The sequence below is a fragment of the Scleropages formosus genome, chromosome 5 (genome assembly GCF_900964775.1).
Source record: "Scleropages formosus chromosome 5, fSclFor1.1, whole genome shotgun sequence".
NCBI lineage: Eukaryota > Metazoa > Chordata > Actinopteri > Osteoglossiformes > Osteoglossidae > Scleropages > Scleropages formosus.
Window position 1 is genome coordinate 19421813 of NC_041810.1, and position 21973 is coordinate 19443785.

The 21973-nt window shown below is 42.0% G+C and overlaps 1 protein-coding gene across 3 annotated transcripts in view; it reads left to right on the forward strand.

Moving 5' to 3' along the window:
* The window catches only part of LOC108935883 (protein Wnt-7b), a 30377-nt gene extending 18190 nt beyond the window's left edge, over positions 1-12187 (forward strand). For all 3 annotated transcript variants that reach the window (XM_029252520.1, XM_018754848.1, XM_018754849.1), the window contains exons 3-4: positions 5444-5715; positions 11165-12187. In XM_029252520.1, the coding sequence (XP_029108353.1) occupies positions 5444-5715; positions 11165-11644 (752 nt within the window). In that variant the 3' untranslated portion in view covers positions 11645-12187. The remainder of the gene's footprint in view (positions 1-5443; positions 5716-11164) is intronic.
* The last annotated feature ends 9786 nt before the right edge of the window (positions 12188-21973 follow it).

The following is a 21973-nucleotide window of genomic DNA, read 5'->3' on the forward strand; positions in this document are numbered from 1 at the left end:
ATTTGGGGTATCCTGCTGCAGACCTCAGAAACCACTGCCTTGTCTTTAATTTGCACTCAGCCTATGATCATAGCAACGGTACACAAAGCGGAATGGAAAATAGTTGCCGAATGGAGATTAGTCAGCCTCGCCAAAGCTGTACGATGCAGGTTGGGCCTTTTCTGTGTATGCATCAGTGTCACTCGTTAGCACAGATTTAGCACAGATTTTACTAAAGAGAAATGCTTCACGCCTAGTGACTTCTAATCTGAGCGTACGGAAGGCACGACCAGTATGCAGCGGACGAGTCTTCCTGCTGCTGCTGCTAAGATTTAAACTGACAGTCGATGCCAGCAAATCACATTTTCTGATTTTTAAATCATTTTTCTTTTTTGGCAATTTGCTCTTCTTTGGAATATTTCAACGCTGGACATATTGCCAGATTTCGTCTACGGTGAGGGTTAGCGTTCCGGTTAGCAGTTCGTTTTTGGAATTAATGTAGTTGCAATACTTGAGACTAAACAGTGGGTGTCACTTTTCTCTCTCACCTCAAATTAGAAAAATCTTGCTCTTTGAATGACCATGTAGAAAATACGTTAGTTATGCCAGCAGTGCAAAGGCTTTTTGAAAAAGCTGCAAATTCCATTCAAATAGTTTGAACTGGAGCAGGGGGTGCGGTGGCGCAGTGGGTTAGACCACAGTCCTACTCTCCGGTGGGTCTGGGGTTCGAGTCCCGCTTGGGGTGCCTTGTGACGGACTGGCGTCCCGTCCTGGGTGTGTCCCCTCCGGCCTTACGCCCTGTGTTGCCAGGTAGGCTCCGGTTCCCCGTGACCCTGTAAGGGACAAGCGGTTCTGAAAATGTGTGTGTGTGTGTGTACTTTGAACTGTAAAATATGCATTGCTTGGAATTACATCTAGCTTTTTATAGTCATAAAACCCAAGTACCTAATTTCCTGACAAATTGAACACGTCCTGTGAGTGATTTCCAAGGAGGTTTACCGTTCTGAACATGACTGGATACATTTGCGACTTGCTGCATATTCAGGACGCTTTTGTATGTCCTGTAGAGCCAATCAAATAAACAGTAGCGTGCCTGTGGTGGATGAGGACAGGGCTGCTTGTACCTGCTCCTTGTGTGGTGTCCTAGTGTTCCTACCCGCCATCACAGACACTTGCCACTGAACTCTATTAGATGTCTGGTTTAATACTCTCCAATTCTTCCCCCCAGCCCCATCCAAGTCTGCTGAGGTTTTCCTGCTTGCGCCAACTTTCCGCTGGCGGCTCGCAAGGCTATCCCAGGGTGGTTCCTCTGGAATCCAGGCTGTGCTCTAGCCGGGACTCTTCAGGTCTTCCCTGCAGTTTTTCAGGACTGTGTCTGACTATGTACAGGGCACGCAGCAGTAAGAGATTTGCTCACAATCATATCTATTCTTTACAGTCAGATTTATAGGTTAGTGCATTTTAGTGAGACATAAGGTAGGGAAGAGGACAGAGTGTGGCTCTACAAGGAAACAGGGAATCAAAAAATCAGGCAACCAGAGAACCAATGAACCCCTGAACTGGGGGCATTGCAGAACTGGTGAACCAGAGAACCAAGGAATCAGAAATCAGCGAACCAGCCAGCTTTAGAAACTGGAAACCTGGGAACCAGAGAGCTGAGAAACCAATGAACTGGGGCTATAGAACTGGGGCATCAACTGAGCAACCAGGGGATCAGGAGATGAGGGGAACGGGGAACCGGAGAATCGAGCAACCAATGAACTGTGAAAACTGGGGGACAGAGAACTGGGAAACTTGTGAACTGGAGAACAAAGGACTGAGAAAATGGAGAACCAGTGTGTTTTTGAAACTGGGAACTTTGGGACCAGAACAATAGGGAACTGGTGAACTGGGACTATGGAACTGGCTAACCAGTCAGTTGGAGAACCAAGGAATTAGGAAATCAGGGAAACAGGAAAAAGGGAAACTGGGACCCATCGAGGCATGGAACCATGGAAACAGAGAATCAGGGAACAAGGGCATCACTAAACCAGGGAAATGGAGAATGGATGAACCAGTGAACTAGAAAGCTGGGGAACTAGTGAACTAGAGAATGAATGAATTAGAAATCAAGGAGTCGTGATCAGGGAAATACCAAAACCCAGGGAACTAGGGATTCGGGAAGCCAGGGAATCATAGGGATCATAGAGTAGCCACCTCCATCAAAACCATGAGAAAAGCAGCATTCATTGTTGAGCTGCAGAAGGAAAGTATGTGAAAAAACAAAAACCACACAATCTTTTTTCATGTCTCACATATGACTTCTGATTTTTGGGTACTTTCTTTCCCAATGGGGTCTGGGTGGGTGCCCTCTAGAGGACAGTTAACTGTATGGGGCACAAAAGACCCCAGCATCCCCCTAAGGGTGGCCCCTAACCAAGTGCTCTTGCTGCTCAAGGGTACCTTTAAATCATCACGGTGACCAAACAAGCGGCGGAGAAGGCATTAGCTACTGCAGCATTGCCAAGGACTAACTCCAATTTGAAATACCAGCTCCAGCTGTAATTGACCACAGCATTGCTGCAGTGGAAGAGGAAAAACACAGCCAATATTATGTATTCAAAGCCCGAATTGTTATAACGATTATGAGGTTTGCCATTTAGAATTCTAGAGATTTTGATCTCTAAAGTTCGGTTTTCAAATTCTGTTTCCATTTTGGTTACTCTCTTACTTGTTTTTCACCACGCCATCACCGTGGTAGATGTAGGTTGGACCTCAGTAAATCCTTTCTGTATGTTGACGTGCTTTTTTTCCACAACAAGCCAGAAAACACAAACATCTCTGACTGCTAGAAGTCAACAGAGAACACTCATGTCCCAGTGAAATCTGATATGCAGCTTAAAAATACAGAAGTCAAAGTCCACTCCAGTACCTTCCAACAAACACACACACACACACACACTCACTTTTGTTACAGTTGGTTGAAACAACAGCGGAAATTCCTGTGAAAATAAGACTTGTTCTGTCTTATATCAAAGAAGTTGCAAGTTATCATCCCCTGAGCTTTGAGACAGCACAGCCTCACAAATATCCCAGCTGTGGGCCACAAATTCAGACCACTCAGGATTACCCTATTGAAACTAACAAGCACAAAATGGAAAACATGCACATTTGTGCCTTGCAACAACGATTGCCCTTGTCCCCCAGCAAAGAGTCTGTTTCTCACATTACACCACCAACCTGAAAAGCTTCCAGGCTATGAAACCTTGATGTTGGAAAAACTTGGATCTGGAAGCCCTTGCACTATATTGAAAACTCAGTGCAACATGTGTGAGAAGAGATGAAATGAAAACAGGATGGAACTGGACTTGGGATGTGTGTGGGAATATGAAAAATTGTGGGGATAAATAGCTACTTATGAAAAATAAGTAGACAGAGAAGCGATGCCGGTGCACTTGTCAAAGCTGTAGACCTGGCTGGAGTAACGTGGCCAGTAAGGTGCTTTTAAGGAGGAATTCAGCACTTTGGACAGCAACCCAGATAGGCCACTCTCAGCATGGCTGAGCTGCGCACAGGGAAACTGGACACGATTTAGGGGTTGCATTACTTATGAAACCATGGAAAGATGTAGCACTGCTCTTCCCTCCTCTTAAAACACCTTCACACTTCTGTTAGAGAAATGCTTTACTTTTGCCTGCGGTATTACTGTCTGAGTACCGTATTCGATGCAGTGCGGTCTTGGTTTCGAGTGCGTTGACCTTTCTAGGGCACTGAGATCACGATTCTTTTGTGTTAGAATTGTGCAAGATATTCACAAGCAATCTGGTTTGCTGTGTCTTTTGGAGATGAATCACTAGCAGCGCATATTTGTCTCCTACTGTGCTGCGGTTGGCTGGCAGAAAATAAAGTTTCGCTATGATGAAGGGATCATTTTCACTCACGCTCCGAGGAACAGATTGCGAGTGAATAGGATGTAATGACGGAAAAATCGCACTTTGAGGCGCTCGTGAAAAAGATAACAGCACAGCGGATGAGCATATGGATTAAATGCCATTTAAAAGTCATTTTTGCCTTTACAGTGTTGGTTCCGTTAAAGTGTATTTATTCTTCAGCTTGCTTGATTAGACATTTTCTCAGTGTTGAAGCACTCAGAGAGAAATCCTAAGTGGTTAATGTAGTACGTTTCGTGCATGATGTAATGCAATGATTAATACACTAGTTAGTGTTTACTGCAGTGTTGCGAAAGGAGATTTTACTACAGAAATTAAAGTGGAATTTATACAGTCAGCAGCCATGTGTGATCAGAAGTACATAGGACCACGTACACTGCCTTGTGTCTCTGGAATTAACAGTTTAAATGTGGTCAAAGGTTATTTTCAGTTGTACAGTAAGAATATTTCATTGCTTATTATTCTTGTGACTAAAGTATTTTGTTATTGGGTTTTTGTAAATAATCAAACGGATCAGTTTCATGAACAGAACCAGATGAGAAAATTATCTGTAACACTATCCTTGGCATTTTTGCTCACAGTGGTGGCAGCCTTGATGATTTGTCAACAGTTTTGCTGACGTAATCTTAGGCCATTTGATGTCTTTCAAAATTATTAATCATTTCAACTTCCTTAAGAGTTTCAACAAGATCCTGTTACAGTAATAAGAAGGCATGGTGTTGTAGGGGTGGCTCATAGCATAGCAGTTTCAGTTATTGCTTTCAGATCCAAAGGTTGCAGGTTTGAATATCCCCTACTGCAGTAGAACATTTGAGCAAGGTACTTACCGTGAATTGCTCCAGTAAAATTACCCAGCTCTATAAATGGATAAATAGTTGTAGGTAGCTTAACACTGTAAGTTGCTTTGGAGAAAAACATGAGCTGAGTGAACAGTAAATGCAAAGCAGTGCTGTTTTTAAGGTATGAAAAACAAAAGATCAACTCATCTTGTCTTAATTTTTAATATTAGCCTCTTCATGAGGCATCATGGAAGAAACAAACCACTGAAACGTTGACAAGAACTTGAACAAATGTAACGGTAAAGAGAAACATGTGTCCGGACACTGTAGTTTCACTTGAAATATTTTTATTGTTTAGGGTGGATTGGAGTTCTTCGCAATATTTCATCTCTTTGGTTATAAAAACTATATGCATTTGATTACAGATAGCTTAAATCTGGATGCATTATGGTAAAGATATTTTTAGGGGAAAATGTGATATGTGTTTTTAAATTAATTTTAATCTCTAAAAATTTCAAGGCTCATGACATGGATAATTTGTTTTTCAAAATGATGTTGACAGCTGGCAGCTCAAGGCTGTGTAAATTAAATCACCGCAGATGTGTTTTATCAGTGGTTCATGAGACTGACCCCAGTGCATCTCTACATCTCCAGGGTGCTACAATGGATAGCGTGTGACTGGTACATTCACCAATCTCTGAAGACGAGGCCCTCGGTTCAAGATTATGTGTCCCCCTTCCGTGTCTCCCCTCACAGGCAGCAGGGAAGCGGCGTTCACCTACGCCATCACGGCGGCAGGAGTTGCCCACGCAATCACGGCGGCTTGCAGCCAGGGCAACCTGAGCCACTGCGGGTGTGACCGCGAGAAGCAGGGCTACTACAACCAGGAGGAGGGCTGGAAGTGGGGTGGCTGCTCAGCAGACATCAAGTACGGCATCGATTTCTCCCGAAGGTTCGTAGACGCCCGCGAGATCAAAAAAAACGCCAGGAGGCTGATGAATCTACATAACAATGAGGCAGGAAGAAAGGTAACCCTACAGAAAACAGCATTCACCCATATGACTTACCACCAGGGCAACTACTAGCAGGAAATACATCCTTGGCATATTTTTGCCATTTGCTTTGCCATTTCTTGCCAATAATTCTCTTCATCTAAGCACAGAATAATCAATTTCTTATTGTCACCTGTTGATGCATTCATGTCATAGATGGAGTCTGTCTGAGTGTTTGTGTCTGAGTTAATTCTTTCTTACTAAGGAATACTAATCCTCTTTACCGACTAACCCGCTCATTAACATGTCTCTGTTGGTATGTCTGAACGCTACCGTTGCCGAAGGCTGAAGAGCAGCAGTGATCGGAAACAGAGCCGGCACAAAAAAGTAAAGTAACTGTGAGACCTTCATCTCTCGGTTAATTTTGAGCCAATTCAGCCAGTTAAAGCGTTTTTAATTCCCTCTAACCGGCCCTTGTTTTTGCTGTCGATGGCTTCTAGCTCTCTCTTCGGCTGTGTTTGTTTATGACGAGTCATTTTAGGACGCGAAACTGCATGTGGTATTTCGACGCGGGGCTCTCCTCGGGCGGATGTTCATTACTGAGACAAATGGGGCCTAATGAATCCGCGGGGTTTTCGGCCGGGTGCTGGGAAAGTGAGGCGCGGCGGCCAGCTGCCAGGTGGAATTCCGCCACTGCTTCCCCCACCCCCACCCCTTACTGTCTCTTGCCGAGTTATGGAGTGTGAAGTCAGGGACAGGGCATTATTGCCGGTGGCTGCGACCGACCCGAACGGCAGCACCGCGTTGCCCGGCGAGTTGTGCGCAGGCGACAGTGGGACGAATCGGTTCTGCACATTAAGCCGAGTTCCAACGTGTGACTCCAAACACGAAGCGCTCGGCAAATTACAAGTCGCGGAATTCAGAAGTTGCGAGGAGCCCACATACAAGCTGCTGCTGCAGAAGGTCATGGGGCGAAATACGTAAAGCAATGGCCATTTGCTGGGCCATACACATGTTGTGTAGCGGCTGAACACAGACTTCTGCATCATACATAGAGCCTTCAGTAACACTTCTTTCAACACATACAGACAGCAGTCAGACTGTTTGCATACAGAACTAACTGCTTCACTGCAAAAGTATTGAAAATCCAGACTTGTTTTTCACAAAACATGCATTTCCTTTACACTTACCTTACAATTTTCTCCAAAACAACTAACAGCGTTATGTTTTCTACAATTATTTACCCATTTATGGAGCTGGAAAAGTTTCACCGTATCAGTTTAGAGTAAACACCTTTGTCAAGTGTACTGCAGCAAGAAGGGAGATTCAAACCAGCAACCCCGAAGTCCAAAACAGTAAATCTAATTCCTGTGCCACCTCAAATCAGAGTGCTTTGATACAAAACATTGCATGCTGCTTTTCTACATATACACTGTTAGACTGCTTTCAATCATAACAGCGCTTATTGTTTTTATACATGCTGGCAGCAATCAGACTGCTTTTTATAAGAACACACAAGTTTTATATACATGGAGGTAACAGTAGCTGGAAAGTAAGGTATTTAAAAACCTCATCAGGAAAATCCTTACTGTACAGTACATGGGTGGCATGGTGGCACAGCAAGTAGTGCTGCTGTCTCACAGCGCCTGGGTGGTATGAGGGGGCATGGGTTTGATCCCTGCTCAGTCTGTGTGGAGTTTGCATGTTCTCCCTGTGTCTGTGTGGGTTTCCTCTGGGTGCTCTGGTTTCCTCCCACTGACCAAAGACATGGTGTTCAGATTCCTCATAGTGTGCGAGTGACAGAGAGAGTGTGTTCCACTGATGTATGGATGAGTGACCCAGTGTAAGTAGTGTATCTAGCAGTGTAAGTCACCTTGGTCAATAAGGTGTGGGCTGATAACACTACATAGAGTTCATTGGAAGTTGCTTTGGAGAAAAGCATCTGCTAAATAAATAAATGTAAATATACATATCTCAATGTCTGAATATACCAAGAACCAGCCACGATGAATGTGTTTACCAGTTGTTTCACTGGTATACTGGACCTGTAAATCTTGTTCGAAGAGAGCATGAAGCACTCCCCACTCAAGCAGGGCTGTATCGTGAGATTGGTCAGTTTCAGTGCATAGGATTTTCGGTTAGTTTTGCAGCTTCTTCGTTAATAGGGAAGTATGTATATTGGAACAGAAGTATCTTTTGCTCTCCGTGTTTGGCAACCTGTAAGTTTTTAAAGGCACTTAACTTCTCATGATTCTGAACTGAAGCATAAAAGTAAGCTACATTTCTCTAGAATAAAATGGTATTCAGAACTGGCGGCGATACATATCCACCAGCGTGGAGTCACTAAGCCTGTCGCAGAAATGATGGTTTACGGGTAGCAGCAGAGACTTACAGATGCCAGACGAGCAATTAGATCCACATGCAGTCAATTTCTTGCTCTCATCGTAAGTACGCTGCGCGTTTGACATGAATGATCGCAGTCCGAAATTTCTGGTCGTCTGCTAATTGGTAGCAGGCAACGGGCTGTGATGGACAACATTAAATAAATGTTTCCAACTCTGCATCAATCAGCTGGTTTCCATACGAAACAATAATTGCGGTCTGCACCGTATGTTTCTTGGACGTCCTTGCAGAGACGACACGCGAAGCAGGATTTCGAGATGATCCCGCTGCTCTACCCTCCTCCTCTTCACCATACCCCTGTCATTATCCATCCGTGCGTTTCTGGCGAATGAGCGAATCCTGCTCAGAGTCCAAGACAATGGCTTTGTCTTTTTTTTTTTTTTTTTTTAAACAGATGTGAGGGTTAGCATGATTGCATTAATCCAAAGCATCTATGATTTGTCCCTTTGTTCCCGGGTGGCTAGAAAAATGGGGCACTTGGAATATCCTGTTCTCACTCAACAAAGAACTTTTCTCGAAGGATGTTTTTGCATTATGCAAAACACGATGGTGGCTAAATGTTCATGGAGAAGGCGTAGACTGAGGGGATCTATATTTGATTCTGCTGATTACACTTAGAAACCACTCAACTCTTCCATTACATTGAAACAGATGTGGTGCTGTAGCTATACAGTGGTTCTCCAAATAAAGCCATGGACTCCATATATTTCTGATTGGGAGTGAAACTCACGATCTCAAGGTGTAAAATCTCCTGTTGTGCCTTACTCCCTGTGAAAAGAAATGTTGGCAAACTCTTAAACAGTTATCATTAAAGAGGAAAGGCCTCTGAAGGAAGTTCATACTAAAATGTTTGCTAATTTTAAACTGTAATAACTTAAAAATCCAGCTATCAAGTTTAATAAATGTCTGTATTCTTCCACCGTTCCCAAACCTTAAAAAAGCCTCGGTGCTGATTTCGGAAACAGATTTCAAACTATAGCCTCTATTCATCAGTCATCATTTCTTGCAGTGACATGTTTTTCTGGTCGATACAACGACCCGAAATATGCTGCGAGCCAGATGTAAATGGTTAATGGTCATCAGTCGAGTATGTCTGAGCAACATATCTGTAACACATCAAATAGCGGTACTCTGCCTTAACTCCAGTGTAATAGTATATGCACATAGTTAAATGAGATTTATATATGTTTTTCCTGAGCATTGATGTGGTCTTTTGGAAGGTATGGAGAATTACAGAGTAGAATGTCACCGATAATGGCGTTTTCACTTCTTCTGACGTTTAACTGGCACTGGTGCTCCTTTTAAAATCTAAAATATGCTAAAAAGTTATTTAGCTTTAATTCCCAGGCAGGCTTTGAATACTATGCTGAGAGATCTTTATATACTTGGTTTAATAAAGACAATATATAGAACTATCCAAGAATATTATTTTACAAATATTACAGAGATCCTAATCGTATTTTTCTTGGTTCTCCCTTAATGCTTGAGGTAAATTTGAAATGATAATGTTATTACATTGACGCTACGACTTGAAGGACATTTACATAAAATTTAAGATACTTCCATTAAATACAGCTTTACACTGAAAATACCTTCTTTGCATATGCAGGGAGGAAGTTTAAAAAACAAGTCTATTAAATACACCTACTCAATACAGATGTAGTTGAGTACATTTACATTTAGCAGATGCTTTTCTCCTAAATTACTTCCAATGAACTCTATATAGTGTTATGAGCCCACACACCTCATTCACCGCGGTGACTTACACTGCTAAATACACTACTTACACTGGGTCATTCATCCATACATCAATGGAACACACTCCCTGTCACTCACACACTATGGGGGAACCTGAACAGCATGTCTTTGGACTGTGGGAGGAAACCAGAGCACCCAGAGGAAACCCACACAGACACAGGGAGAACATGCAAACTCCACACACACTGAGCAGGGATCAAACCCACGTCCTCTCGCACCACCCAGGCGCTGGGAGACAGCAGCGCTACTCGCTGTACCACCATGCTGCCAAACAGCACAAACCAACAATATGCTATAAACAAAAACCCAAAACAGACCCTAATAGAATTTCAACAAGGAATACATGTTGGCACTGCCTGCTACAGGTATTGACTTCCAGTACGAAGTAATGATGCTCTTGAGCGAAGCGTTTGCGATTTAGGCTGCAGATGTTTGGCATTGTTTAGCAATTTGAATTCTTACCATGAGTAAACTGCACATTGCTTTTTTATGGCGGTTAATGACACTTTCAACTGGAGGCTGTAGCAACAGGGGTGCGAGTGAGTTGCTCTGGTCGGCCCACAACTTCAGTCTAGAACAATTTATTGGCTTGCTTGCGTGCTGATTTAGTGCAACGGGGTTAAAAAGGTGTTCCCTTTCGAACCGCTGTGTCATAAGCTAAATTGGTCTTTGGTACTTGCTCTGTATGATCATGTTTTCTTGCTTGAAGACACAGTTTCAAGACTCGTGTGTTTCTGTCCTGCAGCCAGTGGATAATAAAGCAATTCAGCTCAAGTGAAACAGCCTGATATCTGATCTTCTTGCCTCGTGTCGCATCACAGGAGCATGCTTTCGTCTAGTCGTCAGAAACCGGCTACGAAATAATCAATGTCCAAAGTAGATCAAATGCTTGCTCTTTGTGAGTTTGTATAATGATGTTGATGAAGAAGACGATGGTGATGGTGGACTCGTGATTTTGATGACGGCTGTGATAATGATGATGATGATGAATAATGACGTTGATGATGCTGGTTATCGAGGGTGGGGAAGATGTGAGTCACAAAGGTGTCGATGAGGATGATTCTAGTGAAATATTGATGGGTGGCACCATGGTGCTGCAGGTACTGCTGCTGCCTGAAGTTTGCATGTGCTGTCTGTGTTTGCTTGGGTTTGCTCTATGTGTGATTGAACAACGTTCTCATCCAGGGTATACCCTGCCTCGTACCCAGAGCTTTTGGGGCTGCAACCCTGCACTAGGGCAAGCGGTTATTGGTAGTGAGTTGAGTGAGCGAGAGAGATGCCAACAGTTGATGCCTACTGGTCTGACGCAAAACTTTCTCCGCAGGTTCTGGAGGAGCGGATGAAGCTGGAATGCAAATGTCACGGAGTCTCGGGCTCCTGCACCACCAAGACCTGCTGGACCACGCTGCCCAAATTCCGGGAGATTGGCTATATCCTGAAGGACAAGTACAACAAGGCAGTGCACGTAGAGGTGGTGCGCGCTAGCCGGCTGCGGCAGCCCACCTTCCTGAAGGTGAAGAAAAGCCAGGGTTATCGAAAACCCATGGACACAGACCTGGTGTACATCGAGCGCTCGCCCAATTACTGCGAGGAGGATGCCACCACCGGCAGCGTGGGTACCCAGGGACGGCTCTGCAACCGCACGTCCCCGCACACGGACGGCTGCGACCTGATGTGCTGCGGCCGGGGCTACAACACGCACCAGTACACCAAGGTGTGGCAATGCAACTGCAAGTTCCAGTGGTGCTGCTTTGTCAAGTGCAACACCTGCTCCGAGCGGACGGAGGTGTTCACGTGCAAGTAACGGCTGGAAGAGGATCTGCCAGGTCTGCGACGAACAGCCTTCGGGAGACAACAAGATCATCGAAAGGACTGGAATTTACAATCAGTTCTCCATGGCACTGTTTTGCACATCAGAAAATCTATTTGCTTTAATATAATAAAGGTTAAAATCAATAGGTAAAATCCCACTTCCGTACTGATGAAAGAATGGCGTGTTCTGTATGCACTAAAGTGTCCGGTCTGACTGAAAGTTGTGGCTTGTAGGATACAAATGGTGCTCTGCACCTGGAAGTGTGCGGTGCACTCTGGAATATTTAGTTCTGTATTTCCAAGGGACCGCTTGTCAAGAGCATGTAACCATTTCAACATACCGTGGAGCATCACGGCGTCGTTACATTTTTCGTAGAGCAACTAAGTTAACGATTATTCTTGAGCGTGAAGGTCATCCTTTTAGGCTGACGAAGTCAAGGTTTCTCGAGGGGCAGAGAACGTGAAAAGGACAAGTCTATGTACTGGATTCTTCTTTTTAGGTATGTCGGAATAAAGAAGGGTGGGGTGGCGTGGCGTGGCGTGGCGCCTTTGGGTGCAGCGAAAGCCGAATTGGCCCGATCAAGGTGGATATTTCTACAGCAAGCTTTCTACTGCCAACTGGAACACGGTGGAGTGTGTTAGCTGTCCAGTCACACTGGAACTGTTTGTTTGAACACTGAAAATAAATTGTTTATTTATGTTATAGTATCTTTAAACAAAGCACTAACGGGTAGAAATGTCTTATTTTGTACTAAAGTGTAAAAAGAAACTTTTTAGAAACTCTAACTGAAGCTGCGTATTGTTAGACCTTCTTCTATTCCCCCTCCCCCCCTTTGTATGGTATTGTTGCTACTGATGTGGACTCCATAAATCTAACCATAACACAGTGCATTTTTACACATATTCCTATTCTTTTGGTCGTAGGTGGCTGCAAACGCAGGAGCAACATTGTTTTTTTCCCCTATTTACAAACATAGTCAGTAGCAATGAAGTTGCTTCCTGTTTTTCTTTTTTTTAATCTCATTCTGCCAACATCTTTTCTCGACCCATTAAACTCGAAATCCGTATGTTGCTGGATTTGTTGTTGAATGCTGCACTGGTTCGTTTTTATTTTTTATTTCAATACCACTCAGTTGGAAAGAAATAAATGCCGTTTGGAACAACGTTTGAAAATGATTGAGCTGGAATAAATACGACAGGGCAAAGGCCTTGTTGAAGGAAGCATCCCCAGCACACCTGTGGGACTGGAGCTCATGCGCTGTGTGTGTTGGGGTTTGGAGCCATGGATGTGTGGAGTTTTCCCTCAACACCACACTGGGGACACAGCAACCTAAAGGGTTAAGGCTGGCACTTGATAATGTTTTTCTAGTCATTTAAAATCTTAAACACAGGTTTAATATAGTAATGCGACACACTCCCCCCCACACACACACACACACACACACACACACACACACACACTTACGTGAAAAATCAGAAACCCCAAGCAATACTGAAATAACAGGTAACTAATAAGGAGTAGAGCCTCCATTTGCTCTCACTCTTTCCTGGAATGATGCCATATGTCTTGCATGTTGTGAAATCTTGGATTATTTTTCAAGAGGGAAATTCTCCAGAGAGATGAAGAAGGTGGAAATCTACTCTGTGCTGTAGAAATTTCCTTAACGGTTCGTTGATGCTTGAGTCTAATATTTGATGAGGCCATGTGTTTGACATTGTCCTTTTCAACCACTCTTGAGCACCTTAGTGTTGCGGACACCAGAGGGTCTTTGAACCGTAGATGCGCCTAGCGTTCCTTACCTAGCCAATCATCAAGCGCAATGGGTGCCCAGGTAACGACAGAACCACCATGACGTGTGTTGAACGTGTTGGCTTTCTGTAAAATGAATCTTTTTAGATTGAGAAAAAAGAGTAAAAGCTGACTCACAACACCAATGTTCCCTCTAATTTCGAAAAGGCTGTATTTTTAAGCAAGATTTTCAGCCTTAGCTGAAATATGTGTGCCATGACGACAAAGAGGTTAAACAACTGGCATGATATAAATTGTAGTGTCAAAAGAAACGGTATTAACGGGAACAGCGAGACAAAGACAGTAGGAGCGCACCGATGGGACAGTCCATTCATGCTGCCTGTCTCTTATGTAGGCTTCTGTCGACTGGATCGTGCGCTCAGAGAATGAGCAATGTGTGCGCACACATGTATAGCTTAGAGGGAACATTACAGCAGAGAATATTACTGTGCTACACTGCTCAGGGGCTCCTGTATTGTGTTCTATGTTCATCAGTACTCCAGGTTATGAATTTTTTGTGTATTGGCCAGAAATACAAGCAGTTTGCACACTGCAGCCCTACTATAAATACCTTGTGATGCCGAAGACCTACATTTTGAGAATGAAACGCAGAATTGTTAATTCAGTTTGTTTGTTTTTTGTTTTTTGTTTTTTTTTAAACAGGTATCCTATTATGAGTTCACCTGTTCTTGTTGGTGATCTTTGACTTGTGGCCACTGTTTTCCAATGCACATTTTTCCTGTTTGGCCAGTGCTGTTATGTTGTTAGATACTGTTCCCTTTTGCCACTCTAAATAGTTTTGCAGTTTCTGGCACTGAAGCAGCTGCAGTTCGGACCCTGAAATGTTTGATGGGTCTCTCAAAATGTTTAAGCTGTCTCGTTTGGCTTCTAAAATATGTCCAAAGTGCAGGTCAGACTTTTTTTTTTGTTTTTAACAGATTACAAGTAAGAAAACTAGTATTCCTGTTACTATAACTTACTTAGCTGCTTTAATAATTGTGATCTAATTCAAGGTTTGAGTCCTATTTCAGGTGGGATTTCTGATATTTTGTCTACTCCCTGTGTGCGCGCGCGTGTGTGTGTGTGTGTGTGTGTGTGTGTGTGTGTGTGTGTGTGTGTGTGTGTTTATGTGTATATATATTTACAGCACTTAAAACCTTCACAATTTTATAAACGGAAAAAATGGTAAATCATTATGAGTAGTGGTGTTATGATGTTATTTTTCTCAATGCCGTTGTTTACTATAATTCTATTTCTTGTATACAGTATAACTTCACAAAACATATATTTTCATATATATTTTGCTGTAAAACATGAAGATGAAAAGTTGACTGCTTTTAAAGTTTTCAAAAGCATGAATATATTTTTATTAAACACAATGAATAATATCTAAAAGCTTTAGAAAAGATGCTATTGTACATTTAATTCTAATTTTATTGAGGAAGTTTACTCCTGAAACCAATTACTATATAATTGATGAATAATATTATCATTAATAAAAATGCTTTCTATTATTCGGTACTTCCATTGACTCATTTACATTTAAGCATTGATTTACATCGTTATTATTATTACTGCTTTTTTGTGGAGAAACTGCTTTGGTCTAAGTGTGGCAAAGGTGAAACAAAAACACAGTGCTGTAAAAATGGTCTTTTTTGCATCTTTGACAAATCTTTTCGTCAGTTCTTGCAGTATATGAATAGTCTAAGACGGGAAAAAAGGCACCGGTATTGTTTTCATGTCATCTCCTTGTTGCGAGAAATCACCGACTGCTTCAGCTCAGCAACATTTGCAGGATTTCAAGTATGAACAACTCTATTCAGATCTTGCCACTATATTGCAATCAAAACTTTCCATAATTTTATTTTTTATTTCTTTATTTTTCACCCATACTGATGTTCACTTGCTTGTATATTTGGGATCATTGTTTTGCTGCTTGGTCCTGCATGTGCTTCAGGTTCAGCTCATAGATGTAATGGAGCCCATATCATCTGAAAGTCATTGGGCCATAGAAGGTTCTTCACTTAACTAGGCTGAATAAAGTTGGGGGTAATTACTTTTTCTCTCCTGTCATTGCACGTCAGTACCTTCCACACCAAGGTGATGACATAAAAAACAATACCAGTGCTATTTTCGCTCTCTCAGGCTTTATTCATATCCTGCTAGAAAAAACAAAAAAAATTGATCAAATTTGTCAAAAAGCTGCAGAACTGAAAGGGGCGAATAATTTTTTATTTATTTATTTTTTTTTTAACATAACTTTATATTTCTTCCTTCACCTACTCTTTACTGTTTTATCAAATACAGCAATAACAGGTCAGACATGGTGACCAAACACCAACCATGAATGAGCCTCTAGAAATAGCTTTATCATGCCTCCCCATAGTTTGAGATACTGTAACTGTGAGCACATTTCTTTAATTTAAAATATAAAATACATACAACAATAAAAACACTTTTACATATTCTGAATATGTTGCACTGTTTCACTTTTGGAGTTCTTCTAACGACACTTTACCAACGATAATTTCCATTCCATTTTGTATACGAAGTGTCTACGTAACACTGTAACGAATAACAGTGTAGCCGCAGTAGTCAGGGGCTCCCTTTTCTTGAGGCCATTATTTATATGTAACTTTCAGATATAAGCACTCTGCTCTCTGCTGCGTTTCTATAATACAGCGTACGCTCTGCGATTTCTTCTGACCATTCGAAACTTTCATTTACTTTAGATAGTCAGCTACCTTTGGGCCAGTGTGGAAGAAATGTATTGATTTGCCAGTTTTATTAGAAACATGCTTTCATTGGTTCTGGCATATGCTAACTTTTTCCAGTGGAAAAGGATGTTGCTGCTTAGTATGCGAAAGCAACAGGAGGGGACATTATGTACCGTGTCAGCTGGTCCCCTGAATTAGCAAAGACCTCAGCAGGGTTGTTCTCAGAAGTGGAATGCAAGCTTTTATATTGTTGCCATTGTGTTTAAAACATGTGGGCCAACGCTCATGGAAAAAATGTCTCTTGTTCAGAAGTTCCAACCACCCTTAATGTGACCATTGGCTACACTGAGGAAACATAAATCGTTAACAGTCATAAATAAATAAAACAAAGAGTATGCTGACTGCAACACTAGTTTGTACACTCCATATGTTTATGATAATCTGTGGTACACGCATTGCCAAGTCTAAACGGATGGTTTGCTCAGTTATGGTGTGCATGAAACTCAAGTAAATCAAGCCTGGAGTTGACAGAATATGAGCCTGTTTCTGTCAGTTGTGCTGAAGAAAGTAAGACGAATGTCCCCGCAGTCAAACAGGTTTCTGTAGGTGGTTTCATATGTGTCTTTAAGCTGCGTCTTTAGGTTGCTTTTCGTATCAAAGTCCCGGTTTAGACTCGAGTAGCCAAGACACAGAACGGTCTTCACAAGCGCGTGTAAATTTAAGTGTCGTTCGCTCCTCTCAGCTTTGCTCCTAAAATCTCCACTTAAGTTCGAACAGGTAGAACGTTCAAACTATCATGTGCTGCGAATGAAGCCCGCGGCCAGCCCACGAACACACGTACACCGTCATCTAAACCGCTGCGTAGTCATTCTCTCTCTTCGGTTTGTCCGGTCTCCCGAGTCCATCCACGGTATCATCTCTGAGCAGGAAGCACCTGAGAATCACTTGCTTTCAGATATGAATGATGCATATTTTTCTGGAGCAAACAAACAAGTGGGACTGGCGCAGCACTGGTCTTGAACTCATGCCTGGTCTATTTAGCAGAGCATGTGGCCCTAAGCATGTGTGACCCAGCTTTGGAGAGTCAAGCTGGAAACATAGGAAAATTGGAACCTACAGCGTACTAGATGTGAGAAAGTTTCAAAGAACTGAATAATATATTTTCTTTATGGCTTAACTGAAAGCAACTCATTCATAAATGTGTTATTCATTAATTAAGACGGTATCAGTATTGAAAATTACAGGACTATTCAAAGAAAAACAAATTATTCCCGCTAACTAGTGGGAGACCAGCCAGCTTCCCATCATTCTCTTGTATACCCTTGTACTCTGAGCAGTTTGAATTGGCTTTTTTTATTGCTCTTTCAAATTTAAAGACAATTGCAATTTTGTACAAGTCATGTTGCAATCGATACAATGCAATATTTAATGCCTCTTTAGTGTTTATTAAATGACCATAGTGAAACGTTGTGTTTGGAGCATATGGATATTACATTTCGTTACCCTATGTTTTCTTCAGATGCCACAAATGTATTTCTCCCCCATTTTACACTGGAGAAAGCCGTATTCCCAGATAACCGACGCTCTCTTTTGTCCCGAAGTCTAAGGAACCACGGACTCACCCAAAAAGCGATCTTTGAGGTTTTACCATTTAAATGATAAAACTCAATTTCCCAAATTGATCACGACTATCTTTATGCCTCCCTGTTTATTGTGTGGTGCCAGCAGCAGGTTGAAACCGATCTGTAGGATTCGGGACAAAGTGTTTGGCTCCGTGCCCACGGACCTGTGAATAGGGGGCCGTGACGCTTCATTCAGTTGGTTTACGTCCACAGTGGTTTTCCCGTGTGTGAAAAGCATATCAGGCGGGCACCAGAGCAGAAGTAAGACGTGTTTTGTTAGGCGTCTGAAACCCTCGGGGCCGGAACCACATAAGCTCCCGTACTATACCCTGGATTGAGGAAAATAATTCCGTTTGTTTCTGACAAACATTTTGTCATTAAAAAATATGAGATAAAAAAACAAACCGCTCTGTGTGAGCCTTCCTGCAAGAGTGGCCTTTGTTGAGGTGTCAGAATCATTAGCTCATGGAGGGATATTCTGCAAGCTCATGCTTCTTGTCTAATTCACCCTGGGAGCGATGTGTCTGCTTTTTCAAATTGACACTGGGCTGGAAAAAAAGAAAAAAGAAAAGAAAAGAAAAAAAACCTAACAGCCATTGTGATGAAGAGAGTGGGTGAACACTGGGTGTTCCCTGCATCTGTGGTCAGTTCATGTCTGGTAGCTACTGTCACCCCGAGCATAGATGACAGGGACGTAAAAGAAATTCCCATTACCATTAAGAAATCAAAATACCCTTTGTTATTACCACACTTAAGGTAACAGTGCTGAACACACCAGTGGTAAGTCCATCAGGCATCCACCTCATGAAGTACATGTAGTAACGTCAACGTAACGTACACACGTTTCACACTCCTGAGTCCTGTTGTTGATGCGTAGTATCAAAGAGGTAGCTGACACCATAGTGGTTACAGCTGTTGCATTTAGTTTTGGAGGTTGCAGGTTCGGATCCCCTCCTGTGGTGTTACCCTTGAGCAAGGTACTTAACCTGAATTGCTCCAGTAAAAAAAAAAAAAATGCCCACTCGTATTAATGGGTAAGTCACTAGGGAGCTTAACACTTAAATTACTTGAGTGAACATGTCAACTCAGTACATAAAGTTGAAAAAATCCACAAGCCATGTAAAATGAAGCAGAACAATACAGCATCAGTATAGAAACAATGAATGAAATGGGACAGATCTCTGTATGAGGCAGCGCATACATTTAAGAGAAACTTTTTCTGATGAGTCAGCAGTGTGTGAATGATATGAAATCAGTGTAGTCTTATTACATTTATTAAAGTGGCCATAATTTACGTAGATTTCATTTCATCATTTCTATATATGCATCAGTAACCAATGATCAGTGTGAGCTGTTCTATCAGAGCTTTACATCATATGTCTCTGCTGCTTTGTGCATCAGAAACCTCCTCTCACACTGTCTGCGGTTCACCTTCATAATTTAAGTGAAATATCTTGCTTAACCACAGTTTTTCCAACTATTTTTATGTCGCACATTAACTCCGAGACATTAATAATGCACCTGGAACTTAAAGTAAGACTAAGAGGAGCATAATGAAGTATAATATGAAATCTATAAAGGGCACTGGATTTTAAATAAAAATACATATCAACTGTCCCCCTATAAGGCTGATTCTCGTTTTATTTACACTGTTTTGACCCTTTGCCTTTCTAAAGGTCCTCATCTGGTGGATATTAATATTTTAGAAACTCATGACTATTCAAACAGGGTTGGCCCCAAATATTATCGCAAACTGCAAGAGGAGAGCACTGAAACATGTTGGAAATACCTTTTGTGTTATTCTTTTGATATCCATCAGCTTTGGTAGGTCTTTTGGACTTTGTTGAACTGATTTGCCCCTGTACTGCATAATAAATGCCAGTACTAACTGTATATCAATAATTCTCTAACCACTTTACTGCAGGAAATGTTCCCCTGTGATAAATAGCTGAATAAGAGCCCAGCCTGTTCACCTGCCAGTTTGTATAGAGTGTCTTGTGTTTATTTTGTATTACACATATTCATTCATCGGACCTCTTTCTCCAAAATGGCATATCATTTTCTACAAAGGCTACATGAATAAATGTAAACGTTTACAAACACGTTGTTTACAGCACACTTCATTTGTAATTCCGTTCAAGTTCATTTTTCCGAATGTTCTGGTGGTGCAGAATCAAAGGGAAAAAAGAACACATTTAGAAATGAAAGTGAAAATAATAGTGTCACATGAAATATAATTATAATATTGAACTGTATTTATATTATTAGTAGCTACATGAATGAAGCAGCCCTTGATATAACACAGAATAAGCTGGGTATAAGGGGTTTTCAGCTGACAGCGAAACTAATGTACAACAGGGTTGTCGGAACAGAACGCCGTCGTAAGTGAAGGACCGTCTTTATTGTTATTTATGCACAAGCTACTAGGGCAGAGTTTCCCTACGACACACCTCCTTGTCAATGATATCTGCAACATTCCTGATAGAGCCATATGACACCACACCGTTGGACTGGGATAAAATAAATCCTGCCAGCAAAGCAAATTGTAGTCTTATCTGAGTAGTTTTGAATTTTTTTGTATTTTTCTTTTTTGCAACTTGGTATCCAGTCAAAAGGAAGTTCTTGAGTTTACATGAAGACATGTGTATAGCATGGGCACCACACTATTGAACACAGCTGTTGGCGGGAGTTCTGACACGAGGGAAAACCTTGCGTTTGATATATTTATCGTTGCAATGTACACATTCAGACAACAAGTAGGAGTAACGTGCATGCTTCAGAGACCTCCCGTGTTGTGGAAGGCAGCCCAGAAATAAATAGGAAAATAAACCTTTACAAGTCTTGCAAGTTTTTTGCATTAGAAGCATCTCGCTGGTTCCTTCTGAATGTAAGGAAGCAATTTCCTTTTTTTGGAGCAATGTACGATAACTTTACCAGTGGGAACTAGGGAAGTGGGCTTGGGGTTGGGGGCTAGGGGTTTTTTTGAGCCAGCCACATAATATCTCAGAGCACTTGTAGAGTCTACTTTGATATGTTTGGCAGCTTGGGGGGAGGGAGCCATACTGGTGTGGTTTTTGCTCTTCAAACACACTAAACGGCATCTCCAGTGCACACACAAAGGGGTTCAGTAGGGGTAAGAGGACCAGCTCGCTTGGCTGGGATTTTATCCACTGAGTGATGAGAGAGTGAGTGCTTACCCTCTGATGAGAGTGATGCAGAGGGTACAAAAACAATTAAAAAAAATACCCAGCTATATAAATGCCAAAATTACTCTAAACTGCTGTGGAGAAAAGCATCGGTTAAATGAATAAATGTAAAAGTTCTAAAAAAGTTTGGAAAATCAGTGTACAGCATTCATACACTGCCTATGGTCACCCTGGCAACAAGGGGGGCGGGGGGGGGGCACAACTACATGCCTTTAGTTACACCCAGCATCCTAATAGGCACCGGGTTCCATTTGCTTAGGTCCCCAAAAAAGGGAACTGATTTCAGTAAAGCCCCCCATTGCATGTTTAGTGTAACCAGATCAAACTGGTGACACATCTAGTTATAACATGTCATAAAAACAATACAGCATTGTATATTCCGTTAGCATTTCTCACTTTAGATTTGAATTTATCCAGTCTCTCAAAAAAGAGGAATTAAAGGGATTAATTCAAATTTTTTTTTTGGAGTCTAAGCAATGATTCATTGCTTATGTTGTTTGACTGCAGCTGAGGATCACTTTAAAGCTTGAACATTTCTGAGCCATTTCTCTTTACGATCGTGAATATTACTTTGAATATACTGAAGAAATCACATTGAGCGAAGAGCGGTCACTCCTTACCTTCGATGAACAATTAATTCCTGTTGATGGACCTGTTGAGATTTCTCGTGCTCTCTGTACCTCCAGTGTAGTACATTACATGATGTCAAACTGATAGCAACATTAGTTACTAACTGTTTGCAGTTTGACAATAGTTGTAATCACACAGACACACACCCATTGACCAAAACCACTTGTCCCGAACAGGATCGCAGCAAGCCGGAGCCTAACCCAGCAACACAGGGCATGGGGCTTGAGAGAGAGGACATATCCAGGACAGGACACCAGTCTACCACAAGGTACTCCAAGCAGGACTCAAACCCCAGACCCCCCAGAGAGGAGAAACAGACTAAACCCCCAGTACCACAATGGTTATAATGGAAAAATA